This window comes from Schistocerca serialis, chromosome 4, assembly GCF_023864345.2.
Source record: "Schistocerca serialis cubense isolate TAMUIC-IGC-003099 chromosome 4, iqSchSeri2.2, whole genome shotgun sequence".
In the NCBI taxonomy this organism is placed as follows: domain Eukaryota; kingdom Metazoa; phylum Arthropoda; class Insecta; order Orthoptera; family Acrididae; genus Schistocerca; species Schistocerca serialis.
In genome coordinates, this window is record NC_064641.1 from 636,033,368 (window position 1) to 636,056,906 (window position 23,539).

Sequence of the window (23,539 nt, forward strand, 5' to 3'; positions counted from 1 at the left end):
TTTAGTAATTACTCAATGTAATAAAATAAGATTTTCATTTTCAAATCAGTTAAATACCAAACCACTGAATAACACAGCGAACGCCACAGCGCCTGTTTTGGAAACAAGAGATTCAGTTTCAAGTCTACCAGAAGACGAAATTCAGCACTTGGAACATCCTTTGGAATTTTCCCTGGCAGAAGACGACACCGGCAATCCAGTAACATCAGTTGACGCCTCAACACCTGAGCAGATTTCAGTAGGCTCATCAGTTCCTCAAAAGAAAACGAAAGTGAGAAGTGTGAAAACAGGTCTTGAAGCTAAATTATGCAAATTTCTGGATAGTCCTCCAGGTCGTTCTCCGTCCGCTGAGGACGAAGATAAATCGTTTTTTGATTCCTTGTTGCCCACGTTACGTAAGTTTGATTTAGATCAAAAACTAGAATTCCGTATGGAAGTTTTGCGCCTACTTCAGCGCATCCGAAACGCTAAATCGCAACCATTTCATGGCTGTTATGCAGTGTGTCAGCAACCTATGCAACATGCACCAACGCAAGCAGTAAGCCCAGGACATTTCCAAACATTACATACACAAGGAAATATGTACAACCAGCGTGCAGCTCCTCAATTAGTGCAGATGCAGTCTCAACAGTATCGAGCTGAAAGAATTCTGACGTCTAGAGAACAATCGCCTTCTATTTCACCAGAGTTAATTGATTCTGACTCTTGAGTAGAGGGTTTTTGCAGAAAAGTGAATTAAAAGGAGTTACTTTCCCTTTTCGCATGTCCATTCTGTTAACTTCATTTACAGTTAATTGATGTTTCTTATCCTCAAAAGACAGATTTAAATGTAACATTTCATTCAATATCAATAAAGAAAAGAGAATTAAACTTGTTCGTTTATTGACCTAATCATTATCTTTTTTTTTAATTGAAATGAAAGTATTGTTAAAACTAGTGCTAGACATTACTGTTTTTTTTTTTTTTTAATTTTAGCTGAGATAATTTTTGGCTGAGACAGGATACTTACACATTAGAATTCACTTACCTTAAAGTTATAGCCAGCATTTCCATTGAAGGTATAGCGAGTCTCATGTTCGTGTCTTGCTTCTGTAATGCGCTTCTAATCGTGTGATGTAATTCATCGAAGCTTGAGAAAGACATTCTGAAATAGTTGAAAAATTTCATTTCATCCTCTCGTAGCTCGTTAAATATAACGTAAAACGCCCCTTGCAATAACCGACTACTCACTACTGGATGCACCCAGTACTTTCGGTGTATTTTTCTCTTTTTCAGTATTTAACCCTACGTATGCCACTACTGCACAGTGTCCAGCATCCATCGCGACTACCAGCTTAAAAAAAAGGAGAGAACAATTCAGTCTATTTGCTTGGCCTCCTCGCGGCTACGAAGCGAACTATCTTCATTCTAAGAACATTTCGCGCTGTACTAGAATGAAAAGTGTATTTTTTTTCTCGTCTCTGTTGTCATTTAATCGCAAGGTAAGCAGTTACCAGGTCGACTTTACTTACTTTCTTAAAAATTGTGTTGATAATAGTTGTTTAATGTTTCATGAATGAAACAGTGTAGACAAGAAAAAATGACACATACAGCAAATAGCTAACTCTGCACCTGAATCTGCAAATGTCTTTTTCTACTTTTAAAGTGATGAGCCTCTTAACGATGCAACGTTAACATAAAGTGTGACTGTAAATGCCTTCATAGACGACATGCGGAAAATAAACACGGCACAACTCTGCATTGTGAGTGAGAATAGCCTCGAGCGTGGCGCGCCGTAGGCAGCTGCGGCCAAGCGCAAATACGAGTATGTATCACTCGATTACTCGAGACTGGAAAGAGATATGGCTCTCCTTCCAGTGTTAAAAACAATTTCGATTTCTTAGCTACAATTCGTAAGCAGCATTATACGACCTCAAATGCACCAAACGCAAAGTAGCCAGCGACATTTTTTACTGCAAACTTCAAAATATGCGCTGTATTTTACTTAATTATGAAGTATCCCGATAACCATTGGCAGCAGCGAAAAGAAAACCAGTTCATTATCAAGCTGTGATATCAGTCTATAACATGCGTAAAAATAAATTTTTTTCGTCGAATAGTTTCCTCACAATCGAATGAGAGAGATTGCATAGCGCAGAACACGGACGAATTACAAAACAGTGGTTTTTAATTTTTTTACACGAAAAGTATAAGTTTTAATGATAAACTAACTACATGGACAGATGTAGCTTTCCTTCGTTTACATGAAACAATTTTTTTCGAGACAAAATAGATGATTAGTTATTTGGCTCTCCGCACGAACATTCCGCAGCTAGCCGCACGGCTACAGGACTCTGCGTCTAGCCGCAGGCCGTCGACCGTTGCGGAAACAATCTGCTCGTGTGACCCCGGCCTTAAGGTGTTTATTAGGACCTTGGCTAAAGCCATAATATCCCTCACCTAGACGTAAGATGGTGCAGACTGTCTACAACTGCCAAGCCTAAACTGTGAGCAGTGCAGTGCACATAACATGCTTTTGGTTGTACATCCAAAACTAACTTTTTTAGTCCTTTGTTGAACTTACCTCTCATATTCGAGGCACCATCGTAGCACTGTCCTCTTTAAGTTATCCATTAACAAATCAAGACAAGCAAAAATTCTTTTAAAATACTAAACAGAGTTTGTGATTCAGTGCTGGGGGGGGGGGGGGGGGGGGTCGTGTATAAGCCAATAAAGTCCTCGACGATGATTAAGGAATCAGCGACAGTACGAATACAAAATGACACTTTTTCTTGACTCAAAGAATCATTTGTTTCATCAACCATAATAGAAAAATGTTCATTCTTCTTGACTGAAGCCAATACCTTTCTCAACACAGACTTTCCTAGTAGATCAATGATCTCATTTTGAATATCATGGGACGTCCACTTGCACCCCGAACGCCCTAACTAATCTTTAAACTCAAGTATGTCATTCTTTCGGAGCTCCAACAATTGAAAAAAATTTAGAGTTTACATCTTCATGCCCTCGAATTGCTTGTCCTTGTCGGCATAGAAACTGCACGGTAGTAAAAATTGTCTGAAGAGCTAAACGGCCTTCTTCATATTACTATCTTAACTGTTAATTCCATTGGGGGGCGGGGGAAGGGGGGGCACTCTTCGGTTAGTGGTAGAATTTAGTTTCAGAACACCTTCTTTATGAATAAACGTATTTTCATAAAGAAAGAATTATTCCAAAGCGTTTTTTCCAGTTAGAAAACCCTAAGGAAGTAAGTGCATCTTTTTTTTTTTTTTTTTTTTTTTGAAAAATATCGTAATAGACTTAGCATCTGTCTCTTTGCAAAAAACTTATTTTGATAAGTGCTTCATATTCTAGCCATGTATATTTAATCAACCAAGACTTCTGAAATGATCTTCCGTTACCAGATTGTCCAGGTTTCAGCTGTGAACAATTCTCACCTAAAGATGACGAAGCAATTGACGCCAGAATAATTGTTGGAGGTTGACATGCAGTATCAACAACTTCCAAGCGTGCCTTTTAGGTAACAAATTTATCCATTGCAAACTTAATTCATAATACACTAAGAAACTAAAAAACGAATAAAATATAGTCTTATAAAATAGTCCACTAGACACTAAAGCCTGACCACTAAACATGTCTGCATCATGCTCTGAACTAAACAATCCACACTGAATGACTGCGACAGCAGGATGGGCTTTATACAGCCGCAGCATTGTAATGTCTCGAAGCGTCAAAGCGGCGGGAGGCGGAGGGTTCCAGTCGCTTCTGCTCCAGACCTTTTGATGTCGCCACGGCCGCACCGCTGGCACGCCAGTGCCAGACTTTACCCCGAGTTCGCACACCGGAAGTGTGCATGCACCACCGCAACACTATCATGATTCACACCATTCGTTTTCAGTTAACCTGTTTGTAATAATTATTTGTTTTCATTCATTACTGACTGTATTTTAAAAGGTAACAATCGTCAAACATGAAAAATAAAAAATCAAACATAATTTTGTGATTTTACAAATCATAATATAACTAATAATTTTCTTAAATTATTGGGAGGCTCCATCCCCCCCCCCCCCCTTAACCAAGAGGCAAGAGGTGTTGCCCTACAGTGTCAGTATTGGCTCTTGAGCAAAAAGGTTTTACAAGCACTGCTGTAACAGGAAGAATAAATGCTGTTTTGTAGCCTTTTTGTCTGCGTTCTTTATCTCGAAGGAAGTGAGGGTGAGGTGGGTGTGTGTGTTTGTTATTTCAGAAATTTGTATCTGCGTAAAACATCTCAATACTGACACTTGAATCCATTCCACAGATACACTAAGCATTTAAGAATTGGGATTTAGGTCCATGTAGTGCCAGATTATCCACGTAGCAAGAGCTAGCAAATGCCACAAGCCCCGTGCCTGAGCATAAAAAATTTATGAAGTTAGATATGAATGGTATTCCACCTATCATCCAGTGGAAAGACAGTGGTGTCCAAACCTACAATGAGTAATAATTTTAGCTCATTTGCAAAAGTGAGTGTTAGTGCTTCATTCAGTGTGTCTTAAGTTGACAAGAGCACAGGAATTCCCAAATGATGTTCAGGCTACTCTTAATAATGAGCTAGAATACCGTACTTTAAATCTACTATTAGGGACCGCGCAAATTGCGATGCGACACGACTGGGACGCGACACGCGCCTGCGCCAGGTCGCGCGGCCTTGTGGTTGAGGCACAGTTTCTCGCGCCGCGCGTCGCGCTTGCCTCGCCAGCATAGTGGGAAATTTGAGAAGGGGAACGGAAAAGTAGCCCAGCCATATGCTCACATCAGAACGGCGCATATCAGTAGTATTGCCAATACGATAAATTTTGCCTTACTGTGTACTGAATTTTATTGTCTTTGGATAGTGTTTCGTTTTTCGCCATTTAAACGCTCCAGCTTTCTTCGTTAGCACGTTATACTTTCCTGTTATTTATATCTGCATAGTTTTGTTCTGTTTTTCTTCTGTCAAGAAAAATGTATACTTCAGTAACTGATGAGCCATTGGCCGCTGGAATTTGCACCATATGCCTCCGTGATGTTTTCAGATCGCAAGAAGGGACAGAGGGTAGTGAATAAGGAAGCAAGGAATATTATAAAATCATGTGATTAAGAATCAAGGCAGGAAAGTAAACCAAGGTTATATTCTCGCTGCCTAGTAAGCTAGCGTATCTGTACGATCTGTTACAAAAATTTAGAAAGGGATAATCTCCACAGGTGTGATCCCTTTGTTCTTGTGGTAAAAAGCGTCCAAGATCTGAAGTATAGAAGTTTCACTGTGATTACTCTGATATGTATGTAATAATGTAATACGACACACTGTACTACATGCTTGTGAACAACATATTTCCACTGCAAGCTAGAAACAGTCGAAAATCAGTCACAAATGACAATGTTTTAATTGGTTCTCTGTGATGAGAAAAAACATTTCAATTGTTGCATGGACATTATCATCATTAATAAACTAATTATACAACAACAGGCTACACAAATGAAGAAAATGGTCGGTATTATTACGAAAGTAGGAATATCCTAAAAGAGTGTTATGATTAGATATACAGGGCGTTTCAAAAAGAAAGAGCAGATTTCAAACATTTATTTCTCAAAAACTACAAATGATAGAAACACAATTCCAACGGTCCTTCACTCAATATGAGTACCAAATGTTACACAACAAATATCAAAACTGTACCTCAATATGAGCACCATTTGTTACACGACAAATATCAAACCGGTATCTCATTTCTTGCCACACACGACGCAACTGGTCTTTAGTTACCGAATTCACGGCCGCAACAATTCGATGTCGTACCTCTTGAAGAGTAGCGGGCATAGGTGGGACATAAACACAGTCCTTTATGTACCCCCACAAATAAAAATCGCAGGGAGTAAGGTCTGGTGACCTGGGAGGCCACAGACGATGACATTGATCTTGTGCTCCTGCTCTTCCAATCCACCGTCCTGGAATGGTGTTATTTAGGTACCGTCGTACAGGTTCAGAGAAGTGTGGTGGGGCGCCATCTTGCATGAAGATGAAGTGATTTGAATCTTCCTGAAGTTGAGGAAATAGCCAGTTTTCTAACATGTCCAGGTAAATGGTTCCTGTGATAGTTTTCTCCATGAAAACGAAAGGTCCATAAACTTTGTTTACCGAAATTGCACAAAAGACGTTAACCTTTGGTGAGTCTCTTTCATGTTGAATAACGTCCCTCGGAGTTTCACTCGCCCAAATTCGTACGTTATGCCGATTAACTTTACCAGAAATGTGAAACGTTGATTCATCTGAAAAAATTAATCGTTCGGCAAAATTGTCCTCTTCCATGTCCTGTAGAATTGCAGTTGAAAATTCGAACCTTTTGTTGTGGTCGTCAGGACGCAATGCTTGCAATAACTGCAGTTTGTACGGCTTCATGTGCAGACGGTTACTCAGAACGCGCCATACCGTTGTTTTAGACATGTTTAGTTCGTGACTTGCCCGTGCCGTGGATTTTCTAGGGCTCCTTTCGTAAGCTGCACGGACACGCTCGACATTTTCATCCGATGTGCGTGGACGACCCGTGCTTTTTCGCTTGCAGATGCAACCATCTTCTACGAATCTGTGATGCCACTCATAAATTTGCTTATGACGAGGCGGCTGTTTGTTGAATTGACGGCGGAATGCACGTTGCACACCAACAATGGACTCTAACTTTGCAAATTGCAGCACACAAAATGATCGTTCCTGTGGTGTCGTCGCCATTTTCCTACAAACAAACGCCAGCGCCACTGCGGATTTGCATGGAACTTCTGCGCGGACCATTGAAAAACTTTGAACCTTTCTCTGACAAGAAACGTTTGAATTGTGTTTCTATCATTTGTAGTTTTTGAGAAATAAATGTTTGAAATCTGCTCTTTCTTTTTGAAACGCCCTGTATTTAATGTGTTGAAATGTGCTGCTGACAAAGGCAGATCTACTTTCATGACAATGTTTTTCGAACTCCATCTCACAAGGCACACTTGGCTAACTTGTGCATTCCTGCGCGCGCATTATCCTTCGCTGCTGACAATACACTAACCATTGTGTTGTGCGACAGATCAATTGTTTATTTTTCTCAGTAACAACTATTTTATTCGCGATCACGCATTGTCAGTTTGGCAAGCCCTAGGTGAGTAAACAGTATCTGGCATGTGCCTATCATTCCGCCTGAAGGAACGCTCGTCATTATTTTAATACAGCTCAGATCAAGAGAAGGAATAAAATCCTTTGGCAAGTTTCCATTCCCGTCGCTCAGTGTTAAAAATACGATGCGTTACGGGGATTCCAACAGAATTGCCAATCTGTTTTTGTGTGAGTTGTTAACCTTTTCGCATTCGAAGAAGCATCACCATTTATGAGTAAAGGCTACATTTCTCTTTGTGACTGGTTTAATTGTACTTTCTTTGTCACAATGTAATTTGCCAAACTCGTCTCACTGCAGCTATTGAGACAGAATTCCGAAACGTAGGGCCTCATTAAACAAGTAATTGACAATTACAGAGCTCAATAGCTTTCGAAAAACCGCATAGTATCGGTTTGCAGTAACATAAAAGAAGAAATTTCATGTTTATTTTCATACTAGAAAGCTCTTGTTTCGCTAGCTGTCGATAACTCTTCAAAAATTACAGTCACTGGAGTGAAATAAATAAAAAAAGTAGTGATATATCGCCATAGATAAGAAAGTTCCGTGTGTTCAATAATTGGCAAAAGTCTCTCCTCCTTATGTGCTATCATTCGCCAAACTTTCGTTTCGATGTCTCGAGCGGTTTAGGAGATACGAGAGATGTTGCGAGTATTTCATTCTCGCGGGGGATCGGAAGTGAGCGCGCTACATGGGATCCATTTTCTCGAGATCGGAGGCAGATAGAGACCTCCTCCCAAGTCTAAACAAAAATTCAGCATGTTAGCTAAATTTCATACGCAACATATGGTGTAAAACACCCCAAACGCAAAATCATAGCGACCCCTAATTTTCGTTGCAAACTTTTTGAATTTTGCGTAGTGTCTTACTAAAATGTGTACATCACAATAAGAATGGTCATTAGCGAGGTGATGGGCACGAAGCTGACATATAACGCTACAAGTAAGGCAAAAATATATTTTCAAAGAATAGTTTCTGTAAAATCGTTTGAGAAAGATAAGAGGTTGCGCGCACTTCGGTTCAGTCAGCGCAGAGCGTCGCCAGTCGGCGCGTGCGAAGTACGGTGTACGCGTCGCAATATGCGCTGGACCCGCGTGTGTCGCGCTGTAGTCTAGTGTCACGTCACACGTGCTATACGCTTCTCAATTTGCGCCTAGCCTTTCAGTCATTCATTACTTCTAAGTGTGTTTACTTTCCTTACTGTACTTTTGATACAAGTAAAGGTTGTTTTCATGCTGATAGGCTATTATCGTGTGGTGTGTTGAGTTTTGCAGTTCCTGCGTTTATTGTGTTCTCTTTGACAGTCACTGTGGACTTATAGGGCACAATACTACTGTTTAATAACTGTAGAAGATAATAAATTATCAGTCTTTTATCTGATGATAAAATGTTATCACTACTTAATTTACTTCCAAATACAGAAAAGATTTGTCACTGAGACACCAATATTGCGTATTTGAAACTACCCATATAGTGGTTTAGGATTGGGTGTCAGGTTTCACATTGTGCAGCCATCCACCCTGGTGGACCATTGTTTGTGGAAATGTGAGAAAATAGTTACAGAACTGTGGGATCACGTCACAGTGGAAACTACTTAGATTATTAGAATTAATAGGCAAATTTGACTTCTTGCCCAAAACATACATATTCGTGCAAATAAACAGACGTATGTCATTTGCTGAAAACAACATGTGACGAATTTATACGTCTAAATGAGTCATACATACAGGATCATATTATTTACGAATTTAAGAAACGCAAATAAACTTGCCTGAAGCTAACTAGGTTTTTACATGAAAATAACGAGATTATGAAAGACTGTTGCAGACAAAACTACGACAATGCCAGTAACATAAATGAAAAGCACTGTGGCTTAAAAGAATGAATTAAGATAAATAAATACGCCACAGGCATTCATTCACTAAATTTCATAACCACAGTTTTTCCACTTATACCTATTGATGGTATCTTATTTTGAAAGCACCAAAATAAACTATTTCAAAAATTCAGATTTGAAAAAGTTGTTGGACACAACGTGGTCAGCCCGAGCAGATGCTACGAAGCCACTTATCTGGTTTTACCACTATCAAGCAGATTTTGGATACCATATCTAATATCATGGACAAAAAAGTTGTGTCACAATCTGGCTTACAGACTACTTTCAAAAATCAACTAGTCGGAAAAGAGATTAATGACTTTCTTGGAATCAAATTCTAGAATGTTTGCCAAGTGATTAGCACTTCGCTGCTGCAGTTTGATCAAACCCTTAACACAGGATACACTGTTTATGCATCACCCCAGTTCCCAGAACTCCTGAAGATAGACGTTCACTGTGGATATTGTATCACAGACAGTCCCTTTAACTGTTTAGAGATGTCACTAAACCCACCCATTGATGTAAACAACCACACATGAGCAGCACCTATTAGATGAAAGGGGTCTGACAGCCGATCAGTTCGTCATTTCAACAGGAAGGAGGTACACGGCTTGTGTTGTCTGTAGTTCAAACATGCCTAGATGGTCAATACCGCAGTTAGTTCGCGTCTGCAGGAACTCTCAACACGGGAAGTACCCAGTCATCTCTGAGTGAACCAAAGCGATGTTGTTCAGATGTGGAGGAGATACAGAGAGATAGGAACTGTCGGTGACATACCTCGTTCAGGCTGCCCAAGAGCTACTAATACAGTGGATGACAGCTACCTACGGATTATGGCTCAGAGGAACCCTGACAGCAACGCCACCATGTTGAATAATGCTTTTTGTGCAGCCACAGGACTTCGTGTTACGGCTCAAACTGTGCGCAATAGGCTGCATGATGCACAACTTCTCTCCCGACGTCCATCTTTGCAACCATGACACCATGCACTGCAGTACAGATGAGCCCAACAAAATGCCGGATGGACCACTCAGGATTGGCATCTCATTCTCTTCACCGATGAGTGTTGCATATGCTTCCAACCAGACATGAGCCCAACAAAATGCCGGATGGACCACTCAGGATTGGCATCTCATTCTCTTCACCGATGAGTGTTGCATATGCTTCCAACCAGACAATCATCGGAGACATGTATGCAGCAAGGTGGAGGTTCTCTGCTGTTTTGGGTTGGCATTATGTGAGGCCAACGTACGCCGCTGGTGGTTATGGAAGGCACTATAACGGCTGTATGATGTGTGACCGCCATCCTCCGACCGATAGTGCAACCATATCAGCATCGTATTGGTGAGCATTCATCTTCGTGGATGACAATATGAAATCGCTCTACTAGAGTGGCCAGCACGTTCTCCAGACATGAACCCCACTGAACATGAGTTGGGATAGATTGAAAAGGGCTGTTTATGGACAACATGAGCCACCAATCGCTGAGCGATCCACACCTAATCGCCGTTGAGTAGTGGGACGATTTGGACCAACAGTGCCTTGATGAACTTGTGGACAGTATGCCACAACGAATACAGGCATGCGTCAATGAAAGAGGACGTGCTACTGGGTATCAAGAGGTTCCAGCAATCTGGACCACCACCTCTGAAGGTCTTGCTGTATGGTGGTTTTGAAATCCAGGTGTTCCTTACTGATTATGTGCTGTCTGCATTAGCTAAACGCAAGGAAGTGAACCATTGACTATTTGGAATACTTCAGCAATTAAAGTCTGACAGCAGAAGGAATCTTGAAAATAACCCCAACTGTTGTTAGTGCTTATCCAAACGATTTGGATGAAAGCCCAGGAAATGAACTGGTGTAGTATGCTGAGCTGCCCAAAATAGACATGAGCGAATGGAACTGCAGTTTTATAAATCCTTTAACTGAAAATTCACTGGAATCTTGTTTCCTACACGTAGAAGTAGTCTTATGCAATTACTTGTCTTTGATGATCACCAAATGTGGTGGAGAAAGTTCTCTTTTTACTTTAAAGTGCATCACACACAATGATTTAACTAGTGTTATCTAGTTTTGACGAAATTAAATTGAGAAAAGTGCTTTCGTCAAGAACTTATTTTAATGCCCTAAATTTTGTGGCCTAAAGCTGCCGAAGGCCTGTTCTTAACATTTGCTACTGGCTTAATCTGACGAAGGATCCTTCCAAATGTACAAACCTTTACTTTCTTAAATTTATGCTCATCAAATTTGTTTAAGCAGCAGATTGAGATTTGCAAGTCATTAATTTTATGTATACAAGAGCAACATGTAGTTTTAAATTTTAATGTACCGCATTTACTCGAATCTAAGCCGCACTTGAAAAATGAGACTCGAAATCAAGGAAAAAAATTTTCACGAAACTAAGCCGCACCTCAAATCCGAGACTTTAAATTCAAGGGGGGAGAAAAGTTTTAGGCCGCACCTCCAAATCGAAACAAAGTTGGTCCATTGTAATATAAGACTCAATTTAGGTCGAACGAATGACGATACAGCTACAGTTGTTTGGTTCGAGTCTTAAGGTTAGCAGTTATGCTTTACCAGGTAGCCATTGCTATGCGTCAGGCGCTCCATCTGTATTTACACGGGTATCCTTCCTTTTTCACGTGCTTCGTCTGGTTTGAATCGATTGCTTAGTTTTCTTTCATCTAATAAATGCCGTTCTCTTTTTTATAGGTGTTTACATCACTCTAAGCTGAAAATGCATTATTTTAATGTGTCATGCATTGCTTGTCACATTCTGATAATGAGAGTTTACGGCCTGTCGCCGCTCGCGGTACGGCTTGCTTTTGTGCGCGCTACCGCCGCTTACAATAAAAAAAATAAAATAAGAGAGGAATCGTCTCATTAGCGAAACAATGGCAAGAGACTGCTATTTGTTGTTACTTACACTGCTGCTGTCTTTGATAATGATCAACAAGAATGATAGATATTCTTAACGAGAGTTTAGCGAAAATTTTTCTCCGTTTGAAAATCTTTGCAGACGCCTCTTTAATACATTACATTCTGAACAGAAATTAGAGTCATCTTAGATTTAAAAATCTAGTCGATTGCCGTGCTTCATTTCTGACTGTCTCACTATTAGGCATAAGAATAATACAAATATAAACATGACATGATATGTATATTCTTCCGCATTTGCTGTTGTCTCACTCTAGTTTCGTAGTTTAATAGGCAGACAGGATTTAAATGAGATAGCAACAAACACGAAAGAATACATGGCAAAATGTTTATATTCGTATTATTCTTATGGTGAAGAGAATAGGCCTACTGCATGTGATTCACAGTTCATAAAAGTTCCTATTAGCAACCATCTCTTCTCACAGGTAGGAAAAAATTCAGAATGTAGAGTTGGCCATATTGACAAACATCCCAAACAGTCTTGCCAGTCGGATTCTTGTAGTACATTGAAATGCTGCTACATTCGAAGATGAACAATACGGAATTTGTATTTACTTAATTGGATAATGTATGAAAATGCAGTGGTCGAAACTCGGGACGGAGAAAAAGCTCGTTTTCCACCTTTTTTTAAATTTATTTACTGACGCACAGATTTTGGCGCCAGTATTTATCTTTGTGCCTGCAAAGCATGCCTGGGTAGCATTAGTTGTGGCGACACCTACCAACAATTTTCAGAACTTCTGCTTACTTTGCACTCGATTCTAAGCCACAGGCGGTTTTTTGGATTAGAAAAACCAGAAAAAAGTGCAGCTTAGATTCGAGTAAATACAGTACTGTTTCAGTTTTCTACATGACCTAAGTTCTACATGAGACACCTATAAAAAGCAGTCAACAAGTTGACTCCATATCCAGTTTATGGTAATTAGATACTTTCACTTCCAACATGTTGCCATTGTGTTTCAAATACACCGCAGAAATTTCACTGGGAAGCCTCTATATATCCTCCATACAGCCCTGATCTCATCCAAATGTGATTTCCATATTTGTGGAGCCCTATTAAAGGCACCTGAGGCTGTAGATTTGCTTCAGATGAAAAGGTGCATGCCTGGGTACAATCATGGGTCTGTACACAGTCATGTCTTACCTCACAGTGGGATAAGTATTTAGTTAGGGTCATTACTTTTACCACCTGCCTTGTTTTCATGTATAGTTTCTCCCACAGTCAAAAAATGAGACACTTAAGATTAATCATTTCGAGATCCCTCACTCAAAATTCAACAAACCTTATAATCATTAGACAGCTGTATCTCCACATAAATGTCACATTTGATGATTCTTCCAACCACCACCAATTCAACACTGCTGCTCACCAACCACTCTAGGATAACAACTAGTACAAACATTGTCATCACCTAAGGTTTTGTACCTTTCCACACAATTGTTTTTGACTGAACATTAAAAATGTTGACAGTTATGGATTTCCTGATAGGAACGCAATATTTAGCACACTGCTAAACTGCATGATGTGCAACTTCAATCATATGAAAACTGCCAAAATAGTTTTGAAACACCGAAAGATGGAATCACCTGATTCGGATACCAAGAAATAAAATCCATCAGGCACATTTCAGATGTCATTGGACATTTACTCAAATTCTTAATCAGTACAAATTTCTCTTACCTTCTAAAGCTCCTCTTCTAGAGAGAAACTCACAGTATCAGTTCTAATTGCCAGATACAATCATGGTTCCGGAGGCAATTATGTAGCATTCCGTTTGAATAACATTATATGGAAAGCACCAGATCTTACTGGGAGTAGCAAAAGTTGTGATTCTACAAGACTATAAAGTAAGTCAACAACGTCTCAAAAATAATTAGGCGAATAAAATGAACCACATATCAGAACTAAAGAACACAAAAACTTAATAGAATCTTAAGTGTGGTGTAGCAACAAATTGCTGTCAACATCTTGGGTATTAAGGGACATCCACACGAGGACTTCGTGACAATATGCTCCTTGCAAAAAACTATTGTTGCAAGCCAGAAATATAACACACAGTATGTGTAACCAATGACAATTTGGAATTCCATACACATGAAAACAGCCAGACAACCTAATCTCCAGAAACACAATCAAATTTGTTGAGTATTAGATAAACTATTTCATTTGTAGTTCTACATATTCCTGTTTTCATACCTACCAGACAGTTTCACCTACCCCCCCCCCCCCCCCAATTAAAGAAAAGCAAACCTGTTTCTCTCAATCACACAGATAATATCTTAAGCATACAAAATTAAGAATACAGTATTCTAAACTACAAAAACAATGAGCCAGGTAAATTTTTGTTTTCCTTGTTAGTTTCACAGGGTCCATTATTTTATTTCAAAATAATTAACAGTAGATGTCCACAAGCAGAAAGTAAATTACAATTATTTTTTGTAACCACAGCTGCGCCTGCGTCCTCGAGCTCTCTCAAATTTTCGACCCTTAGACCGCACGTAGGGCTTTGTATGACTGTGGGGCACACCAGGAGCCAAACCAAAGTGCTTTACAGCCTCTCGTGCATTTCGGCGACCTGAAAGTGAAAGTCACATGCATTTATTCCACTATGAACAACTACTGTTTATTATTAGTTCTTGCCTAACTTATCTACAAAAAGAAACAGATCCTAACTAAACATAAAATCATGACAAATTTCTCCTAACTTACTACCACCAGTACACACAATTTACTGAAAGATAAGGAAATCCATACTGTGGGGTTAGGGAAAATAGAACATTTAAAATTTCCAGCAAACTAATGTAAACTTATTGAAATCTAGATCAATTCTTTCAAAGAATAAGATAGCAGTCAGCCACTATTTATATGCACAAACAACATAGTTGGTGCAAATGTATAACATCATCAATAGTGGCCGATTGCTGCTGCCTCCTTGAAAGAATAAACATACATTTTGTACACAGCCACACTCTTGAAATGTCTGTTTTCACAAATAGTATTAACTGAAATCAGGTTGTGTGTGTTAAATAACAGCTACTGAAACAGCAATTTTTGCTAGGATACAAGCAGAGAGTATGAACTGATTATAGAAACAGTTATAAACATCCCACACCAACACCACTTCTCCAGATACCAGTAATAAGAGACATACATTACGCCAAGTGAAAAATTGATGTATTAAACCTTTTTATTTCTATGCAGTTCTGACAGACAATTTGTCGTGACTTTTAGCTTTCTTTGATTTAGTTTAAATTGCAACACCTAAACTTTTCATGCCAATTAAGGCCATAGAAGCATGGTCTTTTCCAAAAGTACTTCCGTCCAAAAATAGATTCCGGTAGTTGGAGTCCGAGGTTTTTGTTAATACTGCCTTCTGCATCTACACTCTGCAAAGCACAGTGAAGTGCAGGGCAGAGGATACGTCCCATTGTACCAGTTATTAGGGTTTCTTTCTGTTACATTCACATATGGAGCGCGGGCAGAATGAACTGAATTCTTTGCAAGTGCAGTAACTATTCTAATCTTATCCTAACATCTCTATGTGAGCGATACATAGCAGGTTGTAGTATATTCCTAGAGTGATCATTTAACCCTTTCGACGATGCATTTTTTTGTAGCAATTGAGTGAAGATAATGTATTGCTATCCTATTAGAATTGTGGTCAATTGACTATTTTTATAATTTAGGACCAAAAACTATGGTGGTACATATACTGAAGAGCCAAAGAAACTGGTACACCTGCGTAATATCATGTAGGGCTCCCGCAGGGACATCGATAATGTTCATGTATGGGGCACTTAGTGGCCAGTGGAAGTGTTTAAATTTAGAAGTGTGTTTCTGGAGCCACTCTGGACATATGGGGTGTTGCACTGTTCTGTTGGAATAGCCTAAGTCCATCGGAATGCACAATGGACATAAATGGATGAGGGTGATCAGACGGGACACTGATATATGTTTCACCTGTGAATGTCATATCTAGACATATCAGAGATCCCATTGCACTCCAACTGCACATGCCCCACACCATTAGAGCACATCCACGAGCTTGAACAGCTTCTGCTGACGTGCAGAGCCCATGGGTTTATCAGGTTGTCTCCATACCTGTACACATACATCCATCCGATACAATTTGAAAAGAGACTCATCCGACCGGGCAACATGTTTCCAGTCATCAACAGTTCAATTTCAGTGTTGACAGGACCAAGACGAGGCATAATGCCGTGTATCGTGCAGTCATCAAGGGTACAAGAGCAGGCCTTCGGCTCCGGAAACTGATATCTATGATGTATCATTGAATGGTTCACAAAATGACACTTGGTGATGGCCCAGCACTGAAATCTGCAGCAATTTGCAGAAGGGTTGCGCTTCTGCCACACTGAACTATTTTCTTCAGTCGTTGTTGGCCCCGTTCTTGCAGCATCTTTTTCCGGCCGCAGTCAGTGATTTGATGTTTTACCAGATTCCTGAAATTCACAGTACTTGTGAAAGGGTCATATGGATAAATCCCCACTTCATCGCTGCCTCGAAGATGCTGTGTCTCATCACTCATGCACCTTCTATTACACCATGTTCAAACTCATTTAAATCTTGATAACCTGCCATTGTAACAGCAGTAACCAATCTAGCAACTGTGCGAGACACTTCTTGTCATATAGGCATTGCCGACCGCAGCGCCGTATTCGGCCTGTTTCCATATCTCTGTATCTGAATACACATGCCTATACCAGTTTCTTTGGCACTTCAGTCTGTATCACCATGGCAGCTTTGTGAGATATTAAAACTATGGTGGTAGATGAATTTCCCTTTTGTGAGCTGTTATGTGTTGCCATTCCAAATAAAAAAATAATGCCCAGTGTTTTCTGTTATCGTTTTACACATTCTTTTACTTTATTTAAAAAATAATTGTTACTGATATTAACATTTATTTACCAACTTAACCATCCAGCACAGACTTTATGTACCACACTTAATCATGCAGGAAAGATATGAACTGATGTAGCTCACAATAATGTATACTGGAAGAGCAAAGCAATATGTATCAACAACGGTAGTGACCCAACGACAAACAGAAGCTGATTGATTGTAGTTGTTTTCATACACCTGGTTTAGTGTACTACCACAAGATGTCAGGCATAGACAGATGTAAGATGTATTCCGAAAAGCTTTGGGACACTCCCAAGTATAACTTCCAGGGACCACAAATGTCAGATTAATTTTGTGGTAAGTGTACTTCCCAAGCCCCTGCCAGGAACTATACTTTGGTGGTAACCATACTTCCCAATAACCGTTAAAACACCATTGTCTGGCAGGATATATTCTTCCCACAGTCCTTAAGGCTATATTTCACAACAGACACTACAGCTGGTGCTGCAGACTGCCACTAGATGTCAGGAGTGTTGAGAAGTGGTAACACAAACTCCCTTAAATGCTGTAAAGAAATATATGTAGTTTGAAGTATATCCCCAAGGCCCACAAAAGGGTTATTGAAACTTTTAAGACTTTCTCAGAATAGTTTATGTCTATCTTCAATAGTGTTCCAGTACAGTTTCTTAGATATCTCTGCGACCCCCCCCCCCCCCCCAAATTAAACAAATCTGTGACCATTCGTGCTGACCTTTTCTGTGTCTACCACTTGCTTAACCAATGACTGAACCTATGTGATTGTTTCATTTCATATCCCTACAAAGTGTTACACCCAGGTATTGTATGAGTTGGCCAATTATAACTGACTCACTGATTATTAATAGTCATAGGATACTACATTTTTTCATTTTGTGAAGTGCAAAATTTTACACTTCCAAACATTTAGAGCATGTTGCCAATCTCTACACCAAGTTGAAATCCTATCATGATCTGAATGAATATTTATGCAGCTTCTTTCAGATAGTACTTCATTATAGATAACTGCATCATCCACAAAATCCTGAGGTCCTTAATACACAATATGAAGCACACCCAGAGATACTTCTACATCTGACAATGACTATCCATCAAAGATAACAAGCAGTGTCCTCCCAACGAAAAAGTCCTCAATCCAGTCACAAATTTTACTTGATACCCCATATGATCGTATTGCTGACAATAAGCATAGGTGTGGCAATGAGTCAAATGCTTTTCAGAAATCAAGAAAACTGCTCACCTTTTGAAAATATTCTAATCTAATCATGTACTTCATATTCTTAAATTTTGAAAAAAAAAAAAAACATTTATTGTTCTTAATTTCTTATACAACATTCCATAATTGTTTTGAATTTTTCAGGAAAACAACACAAATTCAAATCTTAGTAGTGAATATGGCTTTCTGCAAAAAATACACAGCTGAAGCCTGAGGATGGGAGTAAACACTTAATGCCTAGTCCAAAATTTTCCTATCACAACTGAAGTTCAATAACCATCTTCAGATCTGTATCGCATGCTGCAAACATAGCCTATGAAAATTATGTACACTCAAATAGATTACAAAAACCCTGTACCGAAAAAATGGGGAGCCAATTAAGTAAAAACAAACATTTGACAAAGCCACTAACGGTGTAGTACAAACTATGTTAATGCTTATCAGGTAATATACTGTTCATAATAAGAAGGGGCTGTGAATAAGCACTGGACTGCATTGTGAGCTGCAGTTGTGCAACAACATGCATTTGTAAGTACCAAAACAATAATTGTACATAGTTGAAAACTTCACTACGAGTGAGCCAGATTGTAGACCAGAAATCTCAAAAAGCTTACTCTACATCCAAATGGATTTTAAAATATAAAGACAATAATGGTTGTTTAGTGTGGGGGTTAGGACCAAACAGTGAGGTCATTGGGTTAGGAAAGGATGGGGAAGCCATTTCACAGGAACCATCCAGGCATTAGCATGAAGTGATTTAGGGAAATCATGGGAAACCTATAACAAGTGGGGAAGATAACTTTAATTAAAAAAAAAAAAAAAAAAAAAAAAAAAAAAAAAAAAAAAAAAAAACGCAACCCACATTTGCCAACAGAACTGCATTGAATCTGTCAGAAAATAACACCAAATTCGGCCACAAAAGTATTTCCTATTCCTACGCACGGATTTATTCACAGTAGAATAAATGATAATTCTGCAGTAGCAGATTTGAAAGTTTGTGGTCAACTTTCATTTAAATTAAATGCTACACTGCACATCTGCTTTACTCCCATTTGCAACTTGAAACAATCTGTCATCACAGTATCTTGTTTGTGTTCTTCCACCCCTCACAGTAGGCATTAACACTGGCCTGAAGAAACATGAGCAACAGTTTTGGAAGTTACCTGTTGCAACTGTCACTATGTCAAAAGTTAACTAACAAGCAGTTTTGATCAGAGTATAAGAAGATCTAAATACACAAACATATGAAACTGGTTAAGTCTGGTTGGTCTAACAGTAGATTGTCATACTATGTGTAATATGACAAGCTACCATCACACCACCAGACTTACCAACATCATTCCACACAAAATCATAATATGCTATTTTAAATCTTCCAGTATTATAGTAAAAGTTGTTTGGGCCTGGCAGTCTATCATATGTTTCAACCACATTATCTATGTTATGATCACTTGTATTTTAACCACATCCAGCTGGGAAGCCAAGTATTAAACTCTTGTTTCAACAAAGCATACAGTGAGTTATTTCTTGAAGCTAGTGAATATTTTAAGGCATATTAAGTCCACCATCAGTACATCACCTGAAAAACATCAGAGCTACTGCCATACCTTTAACACCCATAATTCCTACAGTATCTCAAGCCACAACCATGCCCAGTGTTCCAAGTTCAAGCTAATAGAGAGTAAAGATTCAAGACAAGTGCGTGGAAAGCAACAGAACAGATCCACAGCATATACTTTACCTTGCATCAGAACGGTCTTCTTTCCAGTTGGTGCACGAAGAGCAAGCTGATCAAATGTAATGATTTCACCGCCAGCTTTTAGGATGCGTGCACGTGCCTTCTCAGTCACTCTTAATGCACAAATCTGAAATGGGGATCTCTTATAACTATTTGAAAGATATGCACAATGAACAATATCCCCATGCAGATACACTCTCACATAGAGTACTCAAGTTGTTTGGGACAATGTCAAAACCAAAAGAAAAGCCAGTTACAGTAAGTTGGTAGAATAAAATTCAAAATAAACTACTGTACACACCATGTCAAATTCTCTCAAGGTACTTACTGTTAGTTTTGGAACTTCAAATATTCTGTCATCATTCGTGACCGTTCCTACTACAACAGCAATCAGGTTTTCTCGGCCAGGCTTCTTCATAAAACGCACTACTCTTGCGAGCGAAATAGGTGGCCTATTTATTTTTGACATGAACAACCTCCGTAATATTATCTTATTGAACTTCGCTTCCGTACGTCGAGCGAGATATCGGTACAACTGAAACACAGAGCCATTTCTTACCGAAACTTATCACAAATACGTCACATTCACAATCGCAAGAAAAACGCGCGTTTCTTTTAAAGGCTTATATCACAAATACATCACACTAAACAACACAGAAACACACAGAACGGGCAGAAATACTGATAACATCGTTACCTTAACCAGAAGCCTAAGGTATACATCTTGCGACTTCGGTTCAGTGCGCCGAACCTTGCGGTCCCACTTGTGGTTAATATCAATACCCTGCAAAAACGAACACACAACTTATAGCAAAACAACCTATATCTCACAATTTTGAATATATTACACAGTGAAGTCGATGTAAACTGATTTTTGTAAATAAAGAATGCCACATGTCCACCCACCATCTTCACAAACCGGAAAGAGGCATCGACTCAATGAAGACTTGTGGGTACGCGAAATTCAAAGATATTACATTGTAGTAATCGGCGTGTACAGTTACAGAGATGTTATTTGCGACGAATGTCATGTCGACCTTCTGGCAAATTAAAAAGATTATAGCAGGGAAGCTTGTAAGTACCTTTTTTTCAGTTGTTTTATTTAAGTTTATGAGCAAGATTGCCAACGAGCGAGATACAGGTAATTTCTTCGTCCACTAAAAGAACTTATTTAAGAGGAAATAGTGTCAAGTTTAAATTTTCTTTGTTTTGCATACTTGCTGTAGTGTCCGTTCTTGTCACACAACTGAATATTAGAGTCCCAGCAGAGCTTGTTCTTGAAAAACCTTGTTCTTTAGCTGAAATCCCAATAATAGTGGTATAATCCGAAATTTTACGTGACATAAATACAAAAAAATTCTATTCAAGTTTTCCTCATAGTACAAAATTCGTTTAAAAAAGACAGCTACTAGTTTCATCAGTGTCTATTGTCGCAATAAAAGTGTAATTAAACGTTTCTAAATCGTATTTAACTAACACATTTCGTATTGTTTACTATTTAGATTGACGCGATCAAGGTCTAGGTTTTCCGAGTTATAAACGTTTAAAAACCTGACTGAACACGCCTTATAAAGTAAATTTTGGTTTTAAGCCCGGTCCACACGCAACGATCTGTCCGCGCAGACATCGGCGCAGATGTCTGTACATGCAAAAGATCGCTGCAAATGTAGTGTGTTCACACGACACAAACTCCAATCTATTACTCGCCAGCCATCTGTCGGTGTAGAAAAGAAATATCAGTGGCAAGCGACTACGATCCCCGTAAACGTCAAAAATTTAATTCAGTTATTTTGAAATATAGAAATGGAGGAAGTGCTGTTGTGGTCTGTGTTCGCAACTTGTGTTGCAAAAAACATTCAGACCAACCGCAGGAAACAGAGAAAGCGGTCAAAATGGTGTAGACAGTGGCTGCTAAAGCGAAAGCAGTTTTCTCACGTAAATTTACTGTGAGAGTTGCAGGGCGAACCTAACGACTGGCGAAATTATTTGCGGATGGATGTCAAACTTATAATTATCTCTTAAAGCTTGTAGCCCCTCATATTATGAGAAAAAATGCTTGTATGAGAAGGGCAATTTCTCCTCATGAACGGCTCGTGGTAACATTAAGATTCCAAGCAACAGGAAGGAGCTACAAGGACTTCGAATTATCAACTGCAATATCGAAACAAGCGTTGAGTGAAACAATACCCAACACATTTGAAGCTATTTACGCTGTCCTGAAGGATGAGTTCATGAAGGCAAGTCAAGTAAATTAAGTCTGTCAAGTTACAGATAATATTTTTGCTGTTGTAGACGTGTTTAAAACACAGTAGGCCTATACTATTAGAGATTATATACCTACATGGCCAATGAGCTATGGTTTTTGTACTTTGTTTCTGAGTAGGCATTTTCAGTTCGCTACTGTGTAGAAGCAACCTGTTACAAACTTTTGTTCCAGGATACAAAACTCCACTCTGAATTCCAGACAGAGATTCGTTATCTGCCTGAAAAGTTTTCCTTGTACTACTGTGGTTGTGAATATTGTAGTTAATATCTAAGTTACTATTGTTATGAACCACATGTTAGGTAGTAAAACAAGTGTAATAATACCTCTGTCCAGAACACACAGTTGCAAGTCCGTCCAATATTATCTTAACACAATCTTCTGACTGCACTTTCTTCAGAACAGATAGGGCATGCTTTTTCTTATTGCTACAATGTCACATAAGATTATGGCATAGGAGAGTACTGAGTGGAAGTGTGCTAACAATCCCTGTTGCAGGTAAGAAAAATTTAAAAAATTTCAAAGGACAAAGCAAGCAAATCTTACAATTTTGTTTAAGTTATCCAAATTGTGGTCCCACCTAAAAATTTTGATGCGTAAGGTACACCTGGATCCTCAGCACCCACTTCAGTTTTGAGCATGCCTTGGTAAAAAAGAAAACAATAGTGTGAAATTTAAACGCTTACAAACTCTCGAAAACACTGACGAGTATCAGCCACTTTAATGCCCTGTGCGCACAAATACAAATACTAAACTGAGCAAACAGCTGTTTCGCGCCAGATTTGCGGCGATATCCTGTCCAATCGCTCCAACATGTCTGCGCAGATGTGGTTTGAACCCAATGATTTGAGAGGTTTCGCTCAAACCTCCAACTTCCAGGTTAAAGGCCCGTCCACACGCAACGATCTGTCTGCGCAAATGTCTGCGCACATCACATCTGCGCAGACAGATCGTTGCGTGTGAACAGAAGATTTGCACCAAACTGAGGTGTGTGCAAACCTGGAAGTTGGAGTTGGAGGTTTGAGCGAAACCTCTCAAATTTGTCGGTTCAAACCACATCTGCGCAGACAAGTTGGAGCGTGTGGACAGGAGATCGTCGCAAATCTGGCGCGAAACAGCTGTTTGCTCAGTCTAGTGTTTGTATTTGTGTGCACAGGGCATTAAAATGGCTGATACTCGTCAGTGTTCTCGAGAGTTTGTAAGTGAATTCATTGAAATATACAGAAACCACCCATGTTTGTGGAAGATTAAAGGTAAAGAATATAGTGACCGAGACAAAAAGACAGCAGCATACAATGCTCTAATTGAAAAATTGCGGGCAGTTGGCGCCTCGGCAAACAGAGAAACGGTAATAAAAAAATAATTTCGTTGCGAACTGGCAAAATTATTTGCGGATGGATGTCGAAACTTATAATTATCTCTTAAAGCATGTAACCCCTCATA

The 23,539-nt window shown here is 39.3% G+C and overlaps 1 protein-coding gene across 1 annotated transcript; it reads right to left on the reverse strand.

Annotated features, from left to right (window-relative positions):
- Positions 1-14,319: 14,319 nt before the first annotated feature.
- Positions 14,320-20,806, reverse strand: LOC126475482 (60S ribosomal protein L18). The gene is made up of 5 exons (XM_050103381.1): positions 20,740-20,806; positions 20,531-20,617; positions 20,162-20,368; positions 19,837-19,960; positions 14,320-14,555 (listed from the first exon to the last, which is right to left on the reverse strand). Exons 1-5 carry the CDS (start codon positions 20,740-20,742, stop codon positions 14,410-14,412), a joined length of 567 nt encoding a protein of 188 aa, XP_049959338.1. The 5' UTR covers positions 20,743-20,806; the 3' UTR covers positions 14,320-14,409.
- Positions 20,807-23,539: the final 2,733 nt, after the last annotated feature.